Below are 21,890 nucleotides of genomic sequence, written 5' to 3' on the forward strand. Positions count from 1 at the left end.
TAGGATTCAGTTGAATACCACCCATTATGTGTTTTATTAGCACTGTATGCTGAGTGAATAAGCTCACAAACACCAGGATAAGGAGTCAAGGACAGATTTGATCCTCCATTGTATTACATGCTTACCCCCTCCATCTCCTTAAACTGAAGTACACCAAAATTTGAGAACCACAGCCTTAGAAGAACATGTAAGAAATTATTCAGAAGTTGAATTTCTGAATTATTTTACATCAACTTTCAGTAGGAGACGATTAGAAAACTAGCAATCTGATAGCTGGTTTTACTTGGTACTAATTTTAAAATGAAGCAGTTTGTTTTTCATTATAAAAACACTGCTTTAAAAATCTGCCTTTATCACAATTTAGTTTATTAAAGAGTCACGCTATGTGCCAGACACTTTTTAATCTGCAATCCCCACCCTCCATTTACCCACTGAAGTAGGCAGCCTAGCACAATCTGCACCATATAATTCTTCTGATTGTATAGCTCACCTTTGAAAGGAAAAGAATGCCTCAAATAAAAGCATGATCCAGGGAGAGTGTGTGTTGATGGACAAGACAAAAGAGGTTAATTTTTTTTGCCAAGTGTTATATAGGTGAAATCTAAGCCAGGTGTTTTGAATAACAAGTTACACTGCAATCCTCACCATGTCTACTCAGAAATGAGTCCTATTGAATTCAATGGAGCTTACTCCCAGTTAAAGATTACAGGGGTGCAGACGTCTGAGGCCACAGGGGGTCTTAAACATCTTACTTTTTTGGGAACCAGGTCCCAGCAAGATCCCTCTGTCTCCAGTGTCCTCCAAGCTAATCAGCGTGAAAAGAGAGTGCATTAGCCACTGAGAAGAGCCTTCTAACATGCTTCCTTGTCCTTTCCTGGTCATTGGAACTTATCAGAGTGAAAGGAAGTGAGTCACCCACTGAGAAGACTCTTCTCAGTAGCTAACACATTCTGCTTTCATGCTGATTGGCTCCTAGGGACATCTGTTGTTGTGGAAGAAGGTGTTAACAAAGATCTCATTCTCAAACCAGTAGCAAAAAAGGAGGGGGAGAGGGAAGATGTGTGATTTTGTTCTAGCCCAAAGCCAGGAGTAGGGGAGGAGGTAAAAAGGAGTGGAAAAAATATGTCTGGGGGGCGGGGGAGAGAGAAAGTATATGTGTGAGTGATGCTGTTTCAGCTTTTAATGATGTTGTGTATGTATGTGTCGTGTATGGTAAGATGAAATGCACAAAGGGACCCTGCACTTCTCAATTTGCCACAACACTACTGATTGCAGCTTTAATAAATCTTTAATAAAATCTCTGTAGGGTTTCCCAAGTTCTAGTTCTCTTATTTTAAAACATATATTTAATCACCACTGTGACTAAACCACCAAGCAGTTGTGCTCCAGTTCTACTTGAATGTGGGATAATGGGGAAGGAGCAAGAATGTTACGTGCTTTCAAAATCTTTGAAACAACTCTCACAGATTTCAAAAGGAGAAGCGTAGAAGTTCAGCAACCAGCTCTTCCAGCAGCTGGAATCTTAATGATCCTAGCAGCCTCAATTAAATTGAATAATCACTCCTAAAATAATTAACCAGCACAGAGACAATGTTTTTCTGATTGCTCATTGTAACTATTTTTTTCAATGACGGCATAGGGAGGTATGCTGGTAGTGGGTCATACAGAAATAACAACTGGGAGGGAGAGGGGGGAAAGCAGCAAGAGGAATGCTCTGCTTTAAAACTTGAAGTTCTTTGATCTACAAAACTGCTGAACACAGCCAAAGAAAAATAGCTAGAGGACAGCAAGGTTTATTCAACAAAATTTAATCCCCAAATCCTCTCTTGGACTTCACTGAAAGATTTAGAGCAGGAATTCTCAAATGCTGCTGAAAAAAGTTTCCCTGTGCATAGCTTTGCTCAATACTCACAGAGTTGACCAAGGGCTGGAGTTTTGTCCTTTAAGGCCAAGACCACTTACAGTTCTTTGCAGATAACAAAATTGGGTATACTGAATTGCTGGGGTATGGAATCCTGAGAACAGGAGTCACTCACCGCTTACATACATTCAGTAAACTAGGAATGGGAAATCTGTGCCCTTTTACCTCCCCCAAAATTTGGCTGAACTCCCACAATCCTTGACTATTGGCAATGCCAGTGTGGTATAGTGGTTAGAGTGTCAGACTGGGGCCTGGGAGACCAGGGTTCAAATTGCTGCTCAGCCATATAGCTCACTGGGTAACTGTCGGCCAGTCACTGCCTTTCAGGGAAACCTACTTTGCAGGGGTATTGTGAGGATAAATCAGGAGGGGGAGAACCATGTTTGTATGTCACCTTGAACTCCTGAAAGGAAAGGTGGGGTATAAATGTAGTAATAAATAAAAGTATTATAATATGTAATAATAAATAAATGTAGTAAGATAAGAAATAAATGTTGGCTGTGGCTGTTGGGGTCCCAACAACATCTGCAGGCTCACAGGTTCCCCACCCCTTTACAACTGTGGCCGGGTGATATCTTGCCTCCCCCCCCAAAAAAACCCCACTTCCTAGTTGCTAGCATTCATGGAAGGTAGCATCTTCCCTTTTAAAACCATCAAACTTGAATCATGACCCACTACTGTATAACAGAACTAAAATGGCTGCCCCCAATTTTCCACCTGTGAATGGAGAGATAAACTGGGAATGGCCGTTCTGACCCACCCCAGCTGGCTTCCCATTCATTCCTTCAAGCCTGGATCTGATGGGGTGGGCCAATGCAGCATTATAAGGAAGTACACATCTTGGTGTGATCTGGGAATAAGATCTTATACTTCTTGTGCAAGGGATGGACTTCTACAACAGAAGCAGTCTAGAAGGGAGACAGTGTTGGAAGCATTATGGCATGGGAATTTGATTTAACTTTTAACATGCACACACACTATTATCTCAGGCCAATGAATACTGAAACATTAAAAAGCAGAAGTCACTTGAGACTGTTCTGCTCTTCTAAATTAATGAGATAACAGAACAGGAACCAGTAATATTGATTTGCATGGATGAACCATGAACACTAAGTGGCAGGTAATAAATTAAGAAATGCTTTTGAAACTGGCAATATAACAAAGAACACTGGCAATGAATAACGCTTGATTTAAAAGGACATAATATTTGAAAGATCGGAATATAAGTTTAGGCCTCTCCATTGATACTCTACCAAAAGAAAAGGTGAAAAAAGTGGCTGACAAGAGTAATTGTCTTCCATGGTTATCATGTCCTCCATGAACTCACTAAATGTCAAGCCTGATCCATGCCCAAGTCAGGATGACTCCTCCTCCAATGATGACACGACATTAAGTAGGCTTTGGCAATTCCTACTGCCACCCTCCCATCCACAAACCTGCCTTACAGGATTGTTGTAAGGAATACAACAAAATAATGAATGCAAAATGCTTTGAACATCTGAAAGTGTTGTATAAATACTAAACTTTTTTGAGCATCAGGAGACTGATAACAAGGAGAGTCCTTGTTGCATATACTGTCAGTATCTAAGGACCAAATCAGATTTGACATTAATTGTGTGGTCGCAATTTGTGCAATTAGTTTTTAAATTTTAAATAGCAGCTGCAGGGAAAGGGAGGTTAAGCCTTCCCCTGAATACAAAGAAGTATGACAGGCCTCAGACTAACCTGGGTTTTTTCAATATAGTTTTGCATTTATCCCTTTTTGTATATTATCACACACACAAAAATACGTAACACTGAGCATCTGTGGAACTTTTCAGAGTCATGACACTGCAAGGAAAATTTAACAGCTGCACTTATAGGCTTTATTCTGGAGAGAGAAATCATGATCATTTATGGAAACAACGCAGATTAAGCACCAAGGTTTATACACAAAGAGGCATAAAAATAGACTCTAAGATCTCTATTATTTCTCTTTGTTGGCTCGAACCTATATAACATTTTGCCTCCTGTTTCATACTGAGCTGGGATAATCTCTTTCTTCTTTATTATCCTACCAACTCTAATAAGACTGCTAAGATTCGTATTCTATGTGCAAAGTTATTTTTTGTTATATGCAAAATTTCTGAAACAAGTTCAAGATAAGGGTATGGATCCTAGCCCTAACTGCGGTTGCTTTCACAAAACATAAAGTGGTGATAAGCAGCCATACAGAGTCAGCTATTCATAGAAGCTTTTTCAAAACCATCTACTAATGGCATGGTGCTTTATGCCCAAATAGGTTTCCATCCAGCTAAGAATTCCTAGAAACAGAAGACACTCTGCAGTCTGCCAAGATTGCAAAGAAAGGAAATGGTACCTGGGACACACTTTAATACTAAGCAGGACTCCCTGATATCTGTGAAATTGCAGTAAACCTGATTAAAGCCTGTGGCTAGTGTGGGGTTGCCGAAAATAGAACAAAAGATGCACATTGACTATAACTGAATGACATATTGGTAGTAATTTGCTACATACACATCCTGTGATGAAATGCCTTGCTGAATCAAGAACATAGGAAGCTACCTTATACCAAGTTAGGCCAATGGTTCATCTCACTCAGTATTGTCTACACTGACTGGCAGCTGCTCTCCAAAGTTTCAGACAGAAAGTCTCTCCCTGCCCTACCTGGAAATGAACCTGGGACCTTCTGCATGAAAGGCAAATGGTCTACCACTGAGCTATGGCCCTTCACACAGTCCACTCTGAAAGTCCATGTTGTCCACTATTCTATCTTGAAGAATGGCTAGCCAGAAGGTACGAGGGGGCACATGCAGCAACTGCCTTCTATTTCTCAAATTTCTGTTTAAAATGTAGGCAAGGGCTTGCTCTTTTTGAATGCAAAATAAAACCCTACACCCTATATACTAATAGAATTTATTCCCCAAGTATGGATCCTTATATATCCAAAATGGCACTTCCCATGCATTATCACTGGTGGCTTCTGGTTAAAGAATACCTTTCTCAGAAAGATTTGTCTGGTATCTTTTTAATGGTCTTTCTGACACCAACTGAAGCCCTATTTTATTCACCCAGGCTTTTTATACTTACATTTTCAAACAAACCCTGGGCTTATTTTGTTTTAATTTGGTTTTAAATAAGGGATGTGGAACTTGTAGCCCTCCAGATGTTCCTGCACTCAGCATGGTTATTGGTCAGAGATTATGGGAGCTGTAGTCCATGATCATCTGGAGGGCTGCAGGTTCCCTATCCCTGTTCTAAATAAACATGCTCTTACTCTTTTATTGTGCTTTAAAAGCAGAGCTACAAATTGTTTTATTACGCTGCCACTAGTGAAATATTTTATGTTGTTATTTTTGTTTTGTTTTGTTTTTAAACAAGGCACAATGTTTGTTTTTTATTTTGTAAGCTTCCTAGAGAATCTGACTGATAGATGCATGTAATCTTGATAAATTCTTCAAACACCTACTATACCATTATTGCAAATTAACAGATTTCAGTTCTGCTAAACCTGAACAGGATTTGTGGTCACAACCTAAAGCAGCAATGACAGCTTAATCATTTGCGCTAACCAATGTTTTCCTGGTTGTGGATTTCGGGTTCTGAAAGGCGAAGAGCAAACCAACATTTTTGATTGAGCAGTAGAGGTTTCTTTTGTAATAGCTAGTGCTGGTTTTATAGCTTCTTTCCAGTGTATTTAATCTGAAAGCTCACATGGGACTCCTTGATCCTGACTCTGGGTGAACTTGTGAAAGTCTTCAGGAACTTGTGCAGAAACTAGAGAGATTTCTGAAGCAAGGATGAGCTCTGAAAGAATCCCTCGGGCTCCTGTCAGTTTGGGACTGCCTTCTTTAAACATCATTGTTGGCTTACTTGGACTCTCACAAGAATTTGACTTCTGGTTCCAAGCTGTCAAATTCTCTTATTGGCTGCCTATTCTTGTGTTCTCTCTCACTCCTAACCAAAGACATAGTTATTTAGCGCTTTGCAGGGAATGGGAAACATCTCAAAAAACACATGCTGTTCACTGCACCATGAACCAACCAAAAACAGACTTCATCAAGCTAGAGATTACGCTGGTAGAATCTGATCAAAACAAGTTAAACAAAACAAGAAGAGATTCTGAGGTATTTCTGGAACTTGGCCACTGTGTAGTAAACCATTCTTGCCAGCCAGTGCACTGATCTTTTCCCCTCAAAATTCTCGCAAGAGAAAAAATAATACTAAGAAAAATGGTGCTAACAAAATAAGTAACAGAGGAATAGTTGCCAAAGCGCTATGTCATGGGAAGGGAATCTGCAGCCTTCCAAATGTTTAACTATATTCTATAAATACATTCAAAGCAGGAGACCATCTAGGGAGACAATTGGACCCTTGGATGATAAGGGAGTCAAAGGTGTACTAAAGAACGATAAGGAGATTGCAGAGAAGCTAAATGAATTCTTTGCATCTGTCTTCACAGTGGAAGATATAGGGCAGATCCCTGAACCTGAACTAACATTTGCAGGAAGGGATTCTGAGGAACTAAGACAAATAGTGGTAACGAGAGAGGAAGTTCTAAGCTTAATGGACAATATAAAAACTGACAAATCACCGGGCCCGGATGGCATCCACCCGAGAGTTCTCAAAGAACTCAAAGGTGAAATTGCTGATCTGCTAACTAAAATATGTAACTTGTCCCTCGGGTCCTCCTCCGTGCCTGAGGACTGGAAAGTGGCAAATGTAACGCCAATCTTCAAAAAGGGATCCAGAGGGGATCCCGGAAATTACAGGCCAGTTAGCTTAACTTCTGTCCCTGGAAAACTGGTAGAAAGTATTATTAAAGCTAGATTAACTAAGCACATAGAAGAACAAGCCTTGCTGAAGCAGAGCCAGCATGGCTTCTGCAAGGGAAAGTTCTGTCTCAGTAACCTATTAGAATTCTTTGAGAGTGTCAACAAGCATATAGATAGAGGTGATCCAGTGGACATAGTGTACTTAGACTTTCAAAAAGCGTTTGACAAGGTACCTCACCAAAGGCTTCTGAGGAAGCTTAGCAGTCATGGAATAAGAGGAGAGGTCCTCTTGTGGATAAGGAATTGGTTAAGAAGCAGAAAGTAGGAATAAACGGACAGTTCTCCCAATGGAGGGCTGTAGAAAGTGGAGTCCCTCAAGGATCGGTATTGGGACCTGTACTTTTCAACTTGTTCATTAATGACCTAGAATTAGGAGTGAGCAGTGAAGTGGCCAAGTTTGCTGACGACACTAAATTGTTCAGGGTTGTTAAAACAAAAAGGGATTGCGAAGAGCTCCAAAAAGATCTCTCCAAACTGAGTGAATGGGCGGAAAAATGGCAAATGCAATTCAATATAAACAAGTGTAAAATTATGCATATTGGAGCAAAAAATCTGAATTTCACATATACGCTCATGGGGTCTGAACTGGCGGTGACCGACCAGGAGAGAGACCTCGGGGTTGTGGTGGACAGCACGATGAAAATGTCGACCCAGTGTGCGGCAGCTGTGAAAAAGGCAAATTCCATGCTAGGGATAATTAGGAAAGGTATTGAAAATAAAACAGCCGATATCATAATGCCATTGTATAAATCTATGGTGCGGCCGTATTTGGAATACTGTGTACAGTTCTGGTCGCCTCATCTCAGAAAGGATATTATAGAGTTGGAAAAGGTTCAGAAGAGGGCAACCAGAATGATCAAGGGGATGGAGCGACTCCCTTACGAGGAAAGGTTGCAGCATTTGGGGCTTTTTAGTTTAGAGAAAAGGCGGGTCAGAGGAGACATGATAGAAGTGTATAAAATTATGCATGGCATTGAGAAAGTGGATAGAGAAAAGTTCTTCTCCCTCTCTCATAATACTAGAACTCGTGGACATTCAAAGAAGCTCAATGTTGGAAGATTCAGGACAGACAAAAGGAAGTACTTCTTTACTCAGCGCATAGTTAAACTATGGAATTTGCTCCCACAAGATGCAGTAATGGCCACCAGCTTGGACGGCTTTAAAAGAAGATTAGACAAATTCATGGAGGACAGGGCTATCAATGGCTACTAGCCATGATGGCTGTGCTCTGCTACCCTAGTCAGAGGCAGCATGCTTCTGAAAACCAGTTGCCGGAAGCCTCAGGAGGGGAGAGTGTTCCTGCACTCGGGTCCTGCTTGCGGGCTTCCCCCAGGCACCTGGTTGGCCACTGTGAGAACAGGATGCTGGACTAGATGGGCCACTGGCCTGATCCAGCAGGCTCTTCTTATGTTCTTATGTTCTTAACTACAACTCCCATCATCCTTGAGTGTCCTGGCTCCCAACCAGAGAAGCAGACTCAGAACTCAAAGACTAGGCTGTGCATAAACTTTATTCCAGAAGTCACTATGAGGACAAAACATCAAAATATAGGAGGCACATCAAGGTACAGAACAGGTGCACACTAGGCATGGAAACACCAACGGAGAGCTGCAGCAACAATCTTTTCACGTCCAGACTCTCTAAATAAAAGAGAAGTGGGTGGGCACTTTACTTGCCCAAGCTAAATCTAGCACTATTCAGCCTTAGAAGTAAGATGGAGACTTCTCGAAGCTATCTTTTCTCCATTCTGCATGACCTTGGGGAAACCATTATTTCAGGTTCTGACAAACAATCCCCATTTTTATCTTTCTGGAAGAGTCCAGTTGGTAAAATAGAGTCTAACTGTTCAAAGGCTAAGTCTGGGCTGGGTGCCAATGAGGATTCCTCTCACTCTGTCACAAGCGAAGGGGGGTTACTGATATTAGTAGACTCACTAGGCACAGAGCTGACAGGAGGCTTCTAGAAGCACTTCCCCTGTGATTTCCCCAGCCCCCTCTGTAACATCTACAAACCCTCTCCATTCTCAAAATCCTGCCAAGCATTCTCCTTGCAGCCCATGACAGTGAGCATTCACCATGCTGGCTAGGGCTGATGGGGGTTGTAGTTCAGCACCATCTGGAGTGCTGCAGGTTTCTTTTATTGGAGAGGGGTAGAGAAGTCTCAGGTTAAATAATTCCAAGATTTTACATAGATTTTACATGTTGATTTCTACATACAGTTTTCTCAAACATTGTTAATATTTAATTGTTTATAAATATTTATTTGTTTATAAATATTTCTGCCTGAGAGGCATTTAAGACAACATATAGTTCATTAAAGTAAATTTAAAAAACAGCCTGTTTTGTTGAATTTTGTGTGTTTATTTACTGTTTCTGCCACTTTGTCTTTTACATTCACTGTCTCTTAAAAAAAATATTATTATTAAAATTTATATTCTGCCCTTCCTCCCAAAAAGAGCCCAGCATACAGTATATATCTTACCTTATACTGGAATAAGGATTTTTACTGAAGGTCTGCACAAACAGTATAAAAGAGAACTAAAATATGTGCATACAGTATCCATAAAATATCTGAATATTCATTTGTAAAATGCCTGGGAGAACAAAAAAGAATTCACACACTGCATCTAAACACCATCAGTGATATGTGGTGTGACCCACCTCCCCCCACCTCACCTGTGGGTGACTCACTCCAAAGCTTCAGTGCCACCACAGTGAGCAGGCCCAGTCAAATATATTTTCTACTTTAGGCAAACCAGCAAATGGTACACCCCCCAATCCCACAAGTCAGGGTGTACAGTACCCAAGGCTAGAGATGTGAAGACCCTGGAAAATTTGGAGGGGGCGGGAAGAATAAAAAAACTTTTTCTGAAATTTTCTGGGTTTTCTTGGGGCCTTCACATCTCTACCCAAGACGAGTCAAATTATTTTGACATCTGAGGCAGGAAATCCCACATATGACTCTCACCCTCCCTGGCAATAAAAATGCAGCAATAATTGTATTACAATTGTTCTCTTGCATTACAACAATAATAACTTAAACAGTTTTCTGCCCCTTCATGATGCCCAAATTCTCCTGCTTGAGGTGGGCATCTCACTCTGCCTGATCACAGAGCAAGCCCTGACAGTGAAGACCTTGTCCCCAGCTCCCCATGTTCTCAGTTCATGTCAAGGCTGGACCCAGAAGGGTGACTTTCCAGCTGCTCTCAAATAACAGAGAGGTCCATATAGGAGATTGTCCCCACAGATATTCTAGGCTCTGCCTCTCTGGTCATAACCAATACCTTGAAGTGGGCCCATTAGCATGAAGGCAGCTAATGTATATGAGCGAGCAATATAGGAAAATGCCTTATTCTGAGCCAAACCAATGGTCTGTCCGGCTCAGTATTGTCTACCCTAACTGGCAGTAGCTCTTCAGGATTCCAGGCAGAAGCCTTTCCCAGTTCCTACCTGGAGATGCCAGGGAATGAACCTGAGACCTTTAACTCTACCATTGAGTTATAGGCCTTCCCTACCAGCCTCTGTGGCTAGTCTCTGTTAATAAACAGATTGCTATATTCTGCACTAGGTGAAACTTCTGGATTGGGCAGTCAGGATAAGTACTACAAGCAGCTGTTTGCCCATTTCTGGTCAGTACAAGGGAACCTCTGGCTCCAGCTCCCGACTGTGAGGGCCCCGGGCTGGGCAGTACATATTAGAGGTCTGGGAATCTCACTGGGTGACCTTGGGCCAGTCACTGCCTCTCAGCCTCAGAGGAAAGGCAATGGTAAACCACCTCTGAATACCGCTTGCTATGAAAACCCTATTCATAGGGTTGCCATAAGTCGGAATTGACTTGAAGGCAGTCCATTTTTATAGCACCACCGCCCACAGTTCCAGCTCTGACAAGACATGATTTGTATATCATGCTGCAATGATTACAAAAATGTTTTTTCTGAAAGCCGTATTTTAATACAGTATAGTTAACAGGCACTATTCATTGCAACTAGGCTTTGCTTTCTGTACTAAGAGCAATTACTTCTCCTCTTCCAGGCTACAATGGGAGTCATTTTTTCCAGTCCAGTTCTCCATGTCCTCCTGACAGCAGGAGAAGAATGCAGAAAAAAGAATCAGGACAATAACACCTTGAGTTTGCTCTCAAAGAAATCCAATCTTTGCTAAGTGCCCAGTACAAATCATGGTTATTTAGATGCAACATAATAAGTCAGGTAAGGGAAATGATGCACACAAGTGGACCTCCATCCTGGAGAATCAGTGTGTCCCTTGAACAGGCTCGACTTTTTGCCACAATAAATATGCCAGTGCAAAATTACAACTTAACATGCGATTTGCATTCACATCTTTGTCTGGAGGTTTGCTTCTGGGAATTACTTATGGCATCAGCATTCCAAAGGTCATTTAGAAGAAAGTTCTTCCTCAATGCTAATTCAGTAACGGTTCACTGCAGTTCTTTAGTCATTGCTGTGTTACATTCAAATGGGTTCATATATAACCCAAGTGAAATGAAAATCTGTCCTTAGGGGTGAAAGACTGAAAGAACCTATATCATGCAAAGATTAAAATTACAAAGGAAAGACAGAAATAAAAAAAACTATACTAATATCAAAACAACAACAACAAAAATTGCCCTAATGGATTATACACACAAATATCACCAACAGCGATCAGCCAAATGCCCATGGGGAAATGTACAACAAGGCATTTCAAGGGGAAGTGTCATTACTCTTGGCATTTCCATGCGTGTTCACATTTGAATGTAACCTACAAATAGATATTAGATTTCTTACACACCCTTAACCATAAGATCCCAGGGTGAATTGACAACAATGTAAAAATACAGTAATAAAATCAGTTAAAACCATTTACAATTGGAAGAATAGGGACAGTCCTAAAATATATATTTCAGGTGTCAAAGGCCAGGGTAAAGATGTGTGTCTTCAACATATGACAAAAAAGCAGATTCACCTCTGTGTAAGGGAAATTGTAACTTTAAAGTTGACAATGAGGACATTGAACTTGTCAAGGATTATCAATACCTCGGCACAGGCATTAACCAAAATGGAGACAATAGTCAAGAAATCAGAAGAAGGCTAGGACTGGGGAGGGCAGCTGTGAGAGAACTAGAAAAGGTCCTCAAATGCAAAGGTGTATCACGGAACACTAAAGTCAGGATCATTCAAACCATGGTATTCCCGATCTCTAGGTATGGATGTGAAAGTTGGCCAGAGAAAAAAGCTGATAAGAGAAAATAAACTCATTTGAAATGTAGTGTTAGAGGACAGCTTTGCGAAAACCATGGCCTCAGAAAAAGACCAATAATTGGGTGTTAGAAGAAGTTAAACCAGAACTGTCACTAGAAGCTAAAATGATGAAACTGGGGTTATCATATTTTGGACACATCATGAGAAGACCTGATTCACTAGAAAAGACGATAATGCTGGGAAAAACAGAAGGGAGTAGAAAAAGAGGAAGGCCAAGAAGAGATGGATTGATTCCATAAAGGAAGCCACAGGCCTGAACTTACAAGATCTGAACAGGGTGGTTCATGACAGATGCTGTTGGAGGTCACTGATTCATAGGGTCACCATAAGTGGTAATCGACTTGGGGGCACATAACAACAACAACAACAAGGGACTGCCACAGAGAATGTCCTCTCCTGGGCCACCCCACTCCCCCAGGCTGCTGAGGACGGTGAAACTACCAAGAGGGCCTTAACACCTGAGAGGGTCTGTAGGGAAGGTGGTGGTTTTTCAGATATTTTGGGGGTAAGCCATTTAGGACACTAAACATTCATGTGAGCATCTTGAATTGGGCCCTGAAATGAACTGAGAACCAATGCAGCTGTTTTTGAAATAGTGGTAATGTAAGTTCTAAATGGAACCTCAGCTAGTAACCTGGGTGCTGCATTCTGGACCAGCTGAAGTTTCCAAGTTGTCTTCAAGAGTAGCCCCATGGGAAGATATGTTGCAATAATCCAGTCTGGAGGTTATCAGAACATGGAGTGCAGTGGCCAAGTCATCTCTGCCCCCTGCTATTTGATTCCAGCACCTGGCCATTAGAGGTACACCCACAAACTTAAAGATTCCATGCTGAGCTGAGCTGACCTGACCTATGAACCACTGTGCTAACCAGATGAACACGTCAAATGCTTTTAAAAGCCGTATAATGGTGGTCATCATAGCCTCCAGTGGTAATTCCTCAAGTTAATCAAGAGTACCATAAAGTACTCCCTTTTATTTCTCCTGAGCCTGCTGTTATATAAGACAGAATACTCTAGAGTTCTAGTGTTTTCAGCTAATTGTTTCGCTATTCACTCTCCCAAGGCATTCACAGTTTTAAAAGCCTCTATCACATTCTTAATAAATCTTTCAAGCAACATAAACTTTTTTACACCTCCTTAATAAGGATTTTGATTGCCTCCATTTACAACTTCCCTACACTACAACATCCTTCATGATATACAGTGAACAGAACTGCACCCTTTGGGAGAAAGAGAAGGATATAAATGTATTAAATACAATAAATAAATAAATATTCCAAAAATGGACACACTGACCTTTTAACTACATTTAAATCAGGAATGGACTAGGATTTATGCAATCCCTCCCCACAATCCCTCTCCGTTTGTGTACCAATTTCCCCTCAGCTGATCTTATCTATGGTTAACAGCTACACTCATCAACGTTAACTATGGTTAGTAATAATCTGGTTCTCTTGTAACCATGATACACTATTTGGCTTCAAACCATGATTTCAAAGCCAGCTTAAGATGGATCCTTAATTAGTCATAGCTGGAGTTAATACAGGTGCCAATGTAACACTCAGTGTGTTTAAGACTGGTGGGGAATGATGGAATATATTGACATTGCTCGTATAAACATTATAATATATTATAATGGGGTTTTGAATTGTTTTACATAATTTGATTGTTGTGAACCACCCTGGGCTCCCCTTTGCTGAGCCATATACAGATGTTAAGATATCTGTTGTTTTGCTTTCACCTCCCTTTCCTAGAGATTCCTAGAAATCTCCACTGTATTTCCCCCTTTCAGTGCTGCAGAACACTGAGTTGCCATCTCCAGTGAGCTTCCTTCAATGACATCTTTTCCAGGATAGATACAGTCCATTTAGCCTCCTAAAATAGACAGTTCACTTCCTACATTTCACAATATGTAGAGGTCATAAAATATAGCACACAAAATGTTGGAGGCCAGCTGGTAAATATTAAGATACATTAAGAAAAATCATGTCATCAAAATTGGTTTGTAAGCTGCATTTTTAAAGCCATAGTTGTTTCTGTAAAAGAACAAAAAGCCTTACCTTTGCACTTTTCTTTCTGGCTTCCCTTCTGGCTGCCCTTTCTTTCAACCTTTTCTCCTGCAGGTGACAAATTAAATACATGAAGCTAAAAAAGTTTTTTGTTTTTTTTTAAAGATGGCAAATACACATTTTAAAACATAAAAACAAACTTGCTCTTACCATAACCTCTCAAGTGGAAAATGGCCACTATTTACCTAGTGCGGACTGTCAGTGCAAAGATTACTGCTAGCACAACAGGATCCCACCCTTGCACATGCCCAGTGCTCTTCCCAAATCTGCCCCAAAGGGTTGGGGGAGCCTCTAGAAAATATTTAGGGGGCACACAGGGGGAGGAGGGGGGAAGTCCTGTTGTGCTAGCATAATCCTTGCACTGATAGGACAGTTACTTAGCACTACGTTGGATATGAGCCATGGAATACCTGACTGAAAGGAGCCTCAATTCAATCTTATTCACAAGAAAAATTATTTCAGGGCTTATTCACAAGCAACATTATACAATAGCGAGTATCTGATCAGCCAAGGCAAACTTATCTCTCCCCACCCCTCCCTCCTGCATCAAAAGTCAGCACATTGTTGTGTCTTTCTCCATGGCTCTGATTGGTCCAAAAGGTCCACACATGTGGAACAGGTTACCCTTTTTATTCATTTATTTGAACTCTCATTCTCTCTCTTTCAAGCTATATTATAACATAAAATTGCTTTAAGTCAGGGGTGGGAGAACCTTTCCTCCCCCACTCAATGAAGGCCATTGATCGACAGAATGCAAAAAACAATAAAAATATTCAGCTTTTTGAAAAGCGCAAGTATTCCTTAATTAAATTATAGGTTTTTAACTGACTAAATTAAAACACTGTAACACTTAAAAGAAGATAGTGCTGGGGTATTGTTGTCATCTACTTCATTTCTGGCTACTCACATCCACCGACTAACAGGAAAAATACTGTAACTATCCTTGGAGACACTAGATATATATATATTCCAACATTCTTTAATGGAGCACATGGTGCCAATTTAAGGGGTTCCAACATCAGCACATGTAACATGGAGAGGTCATTACATGGTCACCTTCTAAAATGCTACCTCTGGGAGAATAATCACTATGAAACTGCAAAATTTCCTGTGTTTTAAATAAAAAGTATACTCTATTGATTTATTTAGCCAGGCTGATACTTTATTATTAATTCAGTTCTCCCTAGCAACACAGTTCTGTTGCCTTTGGTATAATGTCTCTCTTTTCCCAAACACTGCAACTATTCTGCACTATTCACACATAGCCATTCACCACCATGCTGAACCCACAGCAATCTGGTACATTTGTGACCGCCTCAAGGCAGAAGCAGCGGGAGACTTTCCAGAACCTACATGGAGCTCAACTAAGGTATTTTAACATGACTCTCATATCCCTATGCTAACTTTTATTTTTATAACCAAGCTCTGTCTGTGGTGTTTCAATCAGTAATGGTCTTTTTACACTCATAATAGGTCAAGTGATGAACATGCAGATGAAAAGTCCCCCCTGGAGTAATTTGTTCAGCAGATGACACTGGATTATATACATCAAGGCATCCTAGTATATTATTAATAAATAATATAAAATCAAGTTATAAACTGGAGGGATAATAAGGCTGGAATGAGATTTTCATTGCTACCTTCAATATATACCAAAATGAAATCCAGAATTGGGAGCAAAACTTTTTAAATGTTTTCCTATTAGCCTGTTTCAGCCACAGAGGCACAAACTTATATGCTGTAGCTCTAGCAAGATAGAACCCATATTTGACATCTGAAAAGTCCACAGAAATATATTATTAACCTCTGCTTATCAAGTATCACAAGGAATGGGGAACCTATTCCTAAGACTCCAAATTCCATCAACTCCAGCCAACATGGCCAATGGTCAGAGGTGACAGGACGTGAGGTCCGACAACATCTGGAAGACTGTAGGCTTCCTATCCTTGTTCTACATGATGTTGCCCATTGTGGGCCAGAGAAGACCACTCTTACCAGTGCTATGGAACTCAAAATGGAGACTTAAAAAGATACTCTCCCCTGTGGCTGTGCAGTGGAGAAGCAGTACTCTATATACTCAGCCTAATGTTTAGTTGGACATATCCACTCATATGCATGTGTAACCACTGCCTGGGACAGAGCACCCACAACTAAATTCATGTAATTTATTCTACAAAGTCTATTTATTTCAGTAACATAGCTGGAAGAAGAAACAACAAACCCAGAATGAACTGCAGATACAAGCCACAAACTACCCAGATAAAGCAGAGATATGACAAACCTACTCCTGCTTCTCTCTACTAATGTATTTCATGATATAGCTCATTCCCAGCAACCCAAGTGTGACCCGTTCAATTCTTGTGTATTTCATATAAGTGCCTTGCCCCTCTAAGCCAGTACTTAATTTTCTACCTCCTCCAATCCAATTTCCAAACTACTCTGTCGTGACCTGCTTTGCTGTAGCCTGTCAACCCATGTCACTTGCCCATTTCTGTGAAAAACTACCTGCTCCCTTTAAAGTGGTACCTTTGAAAAAGGATCAGGGGGGAGTAAAGCTACATTAACAGTGACCTAGAAGGAATGAGGGGACAGAAAGAGGGTGGCGGTAGAGCTCAGACAGCTCACAAACCAGATCTGAAAGAGGACGATATGAAAAATTCAACAGAGTAAAGATCCCTTTAAGCACAGGGTTATTCTGTTACCCTGCGCTATTTTGGCAACACTCATTTGTCTCCCCTGATGTCAGTCAAACATAATTGAGCCAAACTGAAATGGCAGGGTGCAAATCACCAACACCACTCTTCTGCAAGGTCCATTCATCTTAATGGGGCTTGCATAGGAACTGGGCGCAAGGCTCACTGAATTGAGGGGAGTTATAGAGCAGGAGCATCTGGAAGATTTTATCCATCGAGATGCAGTACCAGCCAGAGAAGATGGTTGATGGGAAAGGAAAAGTGGGGGTGGGTGGGAAGGAAGATAGAATCAATTTTCATGGACCGGTGATATCAACATATGCAGAACCAGAGCAATGTATTAGAGAGGAGGACAGCTAGTAACATACTATATGGAATAATTAACAGGAAAAAAGATCAGGAGACACAAAAAGATGGTGCAGGCTTAACAGAAATTGGGTTATGCACCTGCTTGTAAGGGAGTTTATTTAGATTCCTTATTGAGATTTCACCCATGAAATCCACCTCAGCAAGATTGGACTCTGTCATGGCCCCTTCAGAGGACTCAGAGGAAGAGGCAGAGTTGGCAGACCCAGGAGAAGGAACTAGTGGAACCCCTGAGGACACAACTCTGGCTCTTCCCCAGCTGGAGAATGTCCAGGACCTGGCTGAAGCCCCTCAATCGGATTGTGGGCATGAACAGGAGGCTCCCCTCCCCCCTGCAGAAAGGAGACGCCAGCGAGTAGCACAGCAATGAAGGAAGAGGTTGGGTCGTTTAACAACAAGCAGCTCTGAGCACCTGGCTTAGGGAGTCTGTTATAAAAGGCAGTTCATGGCTGCAGCAGACTGCTGACTACAACGTCGGTTGTGACCCCTTGCGTATAACGCCGTTGCTAGCCTCTAGACCTTCGGACTGGACCCCTGGCTTTCTGAACTCTGCTTCCCTACCTGGACAATGCTCTTGGACACTGCTACTGGTTAGTTTGTCACGCCTTTCTTCTGCCAGCCGGCCTCCGTTATCTGCCTGGCCTTGACTGATTTATTGCCCAGCTAACTGCTGGCTGCTTTGCTACTGCCCAGCCCCCAGCCCTGAAGCTGACAGACTCCAAGCAACTGAAACTTCAATTTGTGTGATGGAAGTATGCAGACACTCCTAGATGAAATCAGAGCTGTGTGGTGCCAGAAATGGGAAGGGGGAACGACAATGAAGGAATATGCTCATCATAATCAAACTATTTTGCTTCAATGGGTAGTTCTTATTTTACAACAAGGCTTTTATCTACAGGCTTTCATAAAGCTTGATATTATTTTCCAGTTTTGATAAACCACTATAAGTTATTCAAGAGGCAGTGTTTTCTGGGAGGTTGCATATGCATATTTCACATTAAGAATGAGATATTATATCATTTGCTTTTGATACATCATAAACCATTTACATGGAAAGAATTGGTGATTAAAATAAAATGACTTGAAAGGCTTGAAAAATAGAACTATTACTGTGTTTTAAGGGAAGCAGTGCATTCTATTCTGTAACACCACTTAGCATGCTAAAGTCCTCTTATACGCAGTTCTACCATTCATTTGAGTAACACATTTCTAATGGAAAAAGGCACCAAAAAATAGTCCCTCTAATTCATTTTTTGAACATTGTATGCACATTGTAACTATGTAATGATGTCACAATACAGACAGTAAATTTTATGAACACCCACTTTTTCTACTGACTATTAAAAGCTTATATCCTTCCCCATTTCCAGAACATAACTCTTATGTTATTCCTTTATATTATAACTAATGAAAGTCTCATCAGTATGACAGGTTGATTTGATAGGCCATCTCTGCCACTGCTGTTCATTCTCGAAAGGTCTTCCTTCTCCTTGTCAGATACCCCACTTACCTTATTCCACACCACAAGTTCTATCTGTCATCTTCCCCATCCTGGCATGCTAAACACACACACCTCAGCAGCCTGTGTATATAATGCAGCCGAGCACCACTCAGGAACTTGCTGAGACAACTTTGGCTTCAGCTGAAATAGCACTATTCATAATCCTGAACCCACACCTTAGTCTCTGTAGGAGGTGCTGACTTCTGCCTTGCCTTGCCATCCTGTCTTTCTGCTTGAGCCATCACCTCTCCTTGGTGGTGGGCATCCTCACAGACCATGACTCACTTCTCCCCATGTTCATATGTGCATTCATTCTGGGCTTCCAATGAACACACAACAGGAGAGCACATTGCACCCAAACCTACATGACCAAGGGACAGAAGCAGGGATATGGATTTTTAACATGTAGTTCTATTTTTTTGGGGGGGGCAAATACTGTATTTTGCTGCTAAAGGTTATTAGACTGAGGTCTTAACAACTGATGATAACTAACTAGCCACCAAGGCACGAAGTTACTTCCTTCCTATATGAATATAAAGAAGAAAGTAGTCCATTCAAAATCAAGGAAGCCTAACCAAATAATAGAACTAGGTATTTCCTTACAGCAAAAACACAGTTCATAAGAACATAATAAGAACCTGCTGGATCAGGCCAGTGGCCAATTTAGTTTAGCATCATATTCACCCTGTGGCCAACCAGATGCCCACAGGAAGGTGTTTCCAGCAAATGGTATTCAGAAACATACTGCCCTCAACTATGGAGACAGAGCATAGCCATCATGGCTAGTAGCCACTGATAGCCTTATCCCACCATGAATTTGTCTAGTCCTCTTTTAAATCCATCCAGGTTGGTGGCCATCGCTGCCTCTTGTGAGAGTGAATTCCGTAGTTTAACTATGCACTGTGTGAAGAAGTACTTTCTTTTGTCTGTCCTGAATCTTCCAACATTCAGCTTTATTGGATGTCCACAAGTCCTAGTGTTATGAGAGAGAAAAACTTTTCTCTATTCACTTTCTCCATGCCACACATAATCTAAACACTTCTATCATGTTACCTCTTATTCACCTTTTCTCTGAACTAAAAAGCCCAAAATGCTGCAACCCTTCATCGTAGAGTCACTCCATCCCCTTTATCAATTTGGTTGCCCTTTTCTGAACCTTTTCTAACTCTACAATATCCTTTTTGAGGTGAGACAACCAGAACTGTACACAGTATTCCAAATGCAGCTGCACCATAGTTTTAAACAACTGCATTATTATATTGGCAGTTTTATTTTCAATACCTTTCCTAATGATTCCTCGCATGGAATTTGCCTTTTTCACAGCTGCAACTCACTGGGTTGACATTTTCATTGAGCTCTCCACTATGACCCCAAGGTCTTGTTCTAGGTCTGTCACTGTCTGTTGAGCATATATTTGAAATTAAGATTTTTTCCTCCAGTATGCATAACTTTACACTTGTTTACATCGAGTTGTATTTGCCATTTTACCACGCATTCACTCAGTTTGGAGAGGTCTTTTTGGAGCTTTTCACAATCCCTTTTTGTTTTAACAATCCTAAACAATTTAGTATCATCAGCAAACATAGTCACCTCACTGCTCACCCCTAATTCTAGATAATTTCTGAACATGTTAAATAGCACAGGTCCCAATACTGATCCTTGGGGGACTCCACTTTCTACATCTTGGGCTCCTGCTGGGAGGAAGGGCGGGATACTAATTAATTAATTAATTAATTCATCATCATCATCATTATCATCATCATCATCATCATCTTTCCACTGGGAGAACTCTCCATTTATTCTTACATTCTGCTTTCTGTTTCCTAGCCAGTTCCTGATCAAACTTAAATTGGATTCCTGCATTAAGACTCAATGGCCTTATAGGCCTCTTCCAACTCTACTAATTCTATGATTCTACAACCTTTCCTTTTATTCCATGACTGCTAAGCTTACCCAGGAGTCTTTGGTGAAGTACCTCGTTGAAAGCTTTTTGAATGTTCAAGTACACTATTGTCCACTGGATCACCTCTACCTACATGCTTGTTGACACTCTAGTTCAAGCTTGGATTCTACAAACATACGAACACAGATGCTGATTAAGTGACCAGAGTGATGTAGTATTTCACCAAAGCATGAGTTCCAGAGATCCAAACTAGAGATGTGGGTACTGGAATCACAGGACATGGAGATTATAGAGGTAACATGAGTGGCTACTGGAAGCAAACTATTGCTTCCACGCCCACCCTTCATTCTCTGTAACATTCTGCACTACACTGGCTGAACATTTCAGCTATAGCAGAGTGACTTTTACACATTACATAACTAGTTTGGTATCAATTCACATGGGGAATGACTTGCAGAAGTTATTCCATTATATGTAGACATTGTGGCCTGAGGGCAAATTGGTAACATAATGGTGGATGTTCACACCACAAAAATTAATTACCCATCCACTGCATCTTTTAAAAAAAGTTCTTTTGTATGCACACAGTAAATTTTCTCTATTTGAAGAGTGAAAATGTAATTTTCTAATCATAATTAATACATGACCTTACTGTTTGCCTGAGGATATTTGTCAGACTATACCTGCAAATTAGGCAGCCCAGAAATTTGTCAACCTTAGCTTTCCATTAAAAAGAGGGAGGGGAGAATCCTACAAAGGTCTATGTGAAATACGATGGGGGGAAACACCATTACTTTTAAAATGTGTTTAATTTTTTTGTCATAAAGGGAAAACTGGGAAGAAATGGCCCAAGTCTCCTTCTAAATAAAGAATATTAGATTTATTCACAGAAAGACTGTTATAGTTTGGGACATTTATCATAATGTCAGAACTCTATAGGCAAGTGGGATTCAGGCAAACCTCCAGACTCTTGACAGTCAATACTTTGAAGACATACTGTACTTCCTAAATATTTTAATATGCCTGCCAAGATGTCACATCTGAGGCACTGTCAAAGAGCCCTCACCAACCCTTAAAATGACAGTGGGGAAAAATACCCAGAGTAAGTGGGTGAAAAGCATTACAGCCAAGATTATTAATATGTTTATGAGGAGATAAAAATTATATCTATCCCTGCATTGTTCTAAAAGACGGCATCTTGACAGTTTTGAAGGAAGCTATTCTATTTGCAGCAATATCGAACAACAGTGTGAAAGCTGTGCTCGGATCATTTTGCACACATTAAGCATAGCGACATTGGTTAGGATGCAAGAGCTGCACCTGCACCTGATTTTATGCCTAC

The 21,890-nt window shown here is 40.9% G+C and overlaps 1 protein-coding gene across 1 annotated transcript in view; it reads right to left on the reverse strand.

Moving 5' to 3' along the window:
* The window catches only part of DDX10 (DEAD-box helicase 10), a 245,864-nt gene that overhangs the window by 78,444 nt on the left and 145,530 nt on the right, over positions 1 to 21,890 (reverse strand). Inside the window, exon 16 of the mRNA XM_061628643.1 lies at positions 14,077 to 14,133. Within this exon, the coding sequence (XP_061484627.1) occupies positions 14,077 to 14,133 (57 nt within the window). The remainder of the gene's footprint in view (positions 1 to 14,076; positions 14,134 to 21,890) is intronic.

The sequence above is a fragment of the Rhineura floridana genome, chromosome 5, assembly GCF_030035675.1.
Source record: "Rhineura floridana isolate rRhiFlo1 chromosome 5, rRhiFlo1.hap2, whole genome shotgun sequence".
NCBI lineage: Eukaryota > Metazoa > Chordata > Lepidosauria > Squamata > Rhineuridae > Rhineura > Rhineura floridana.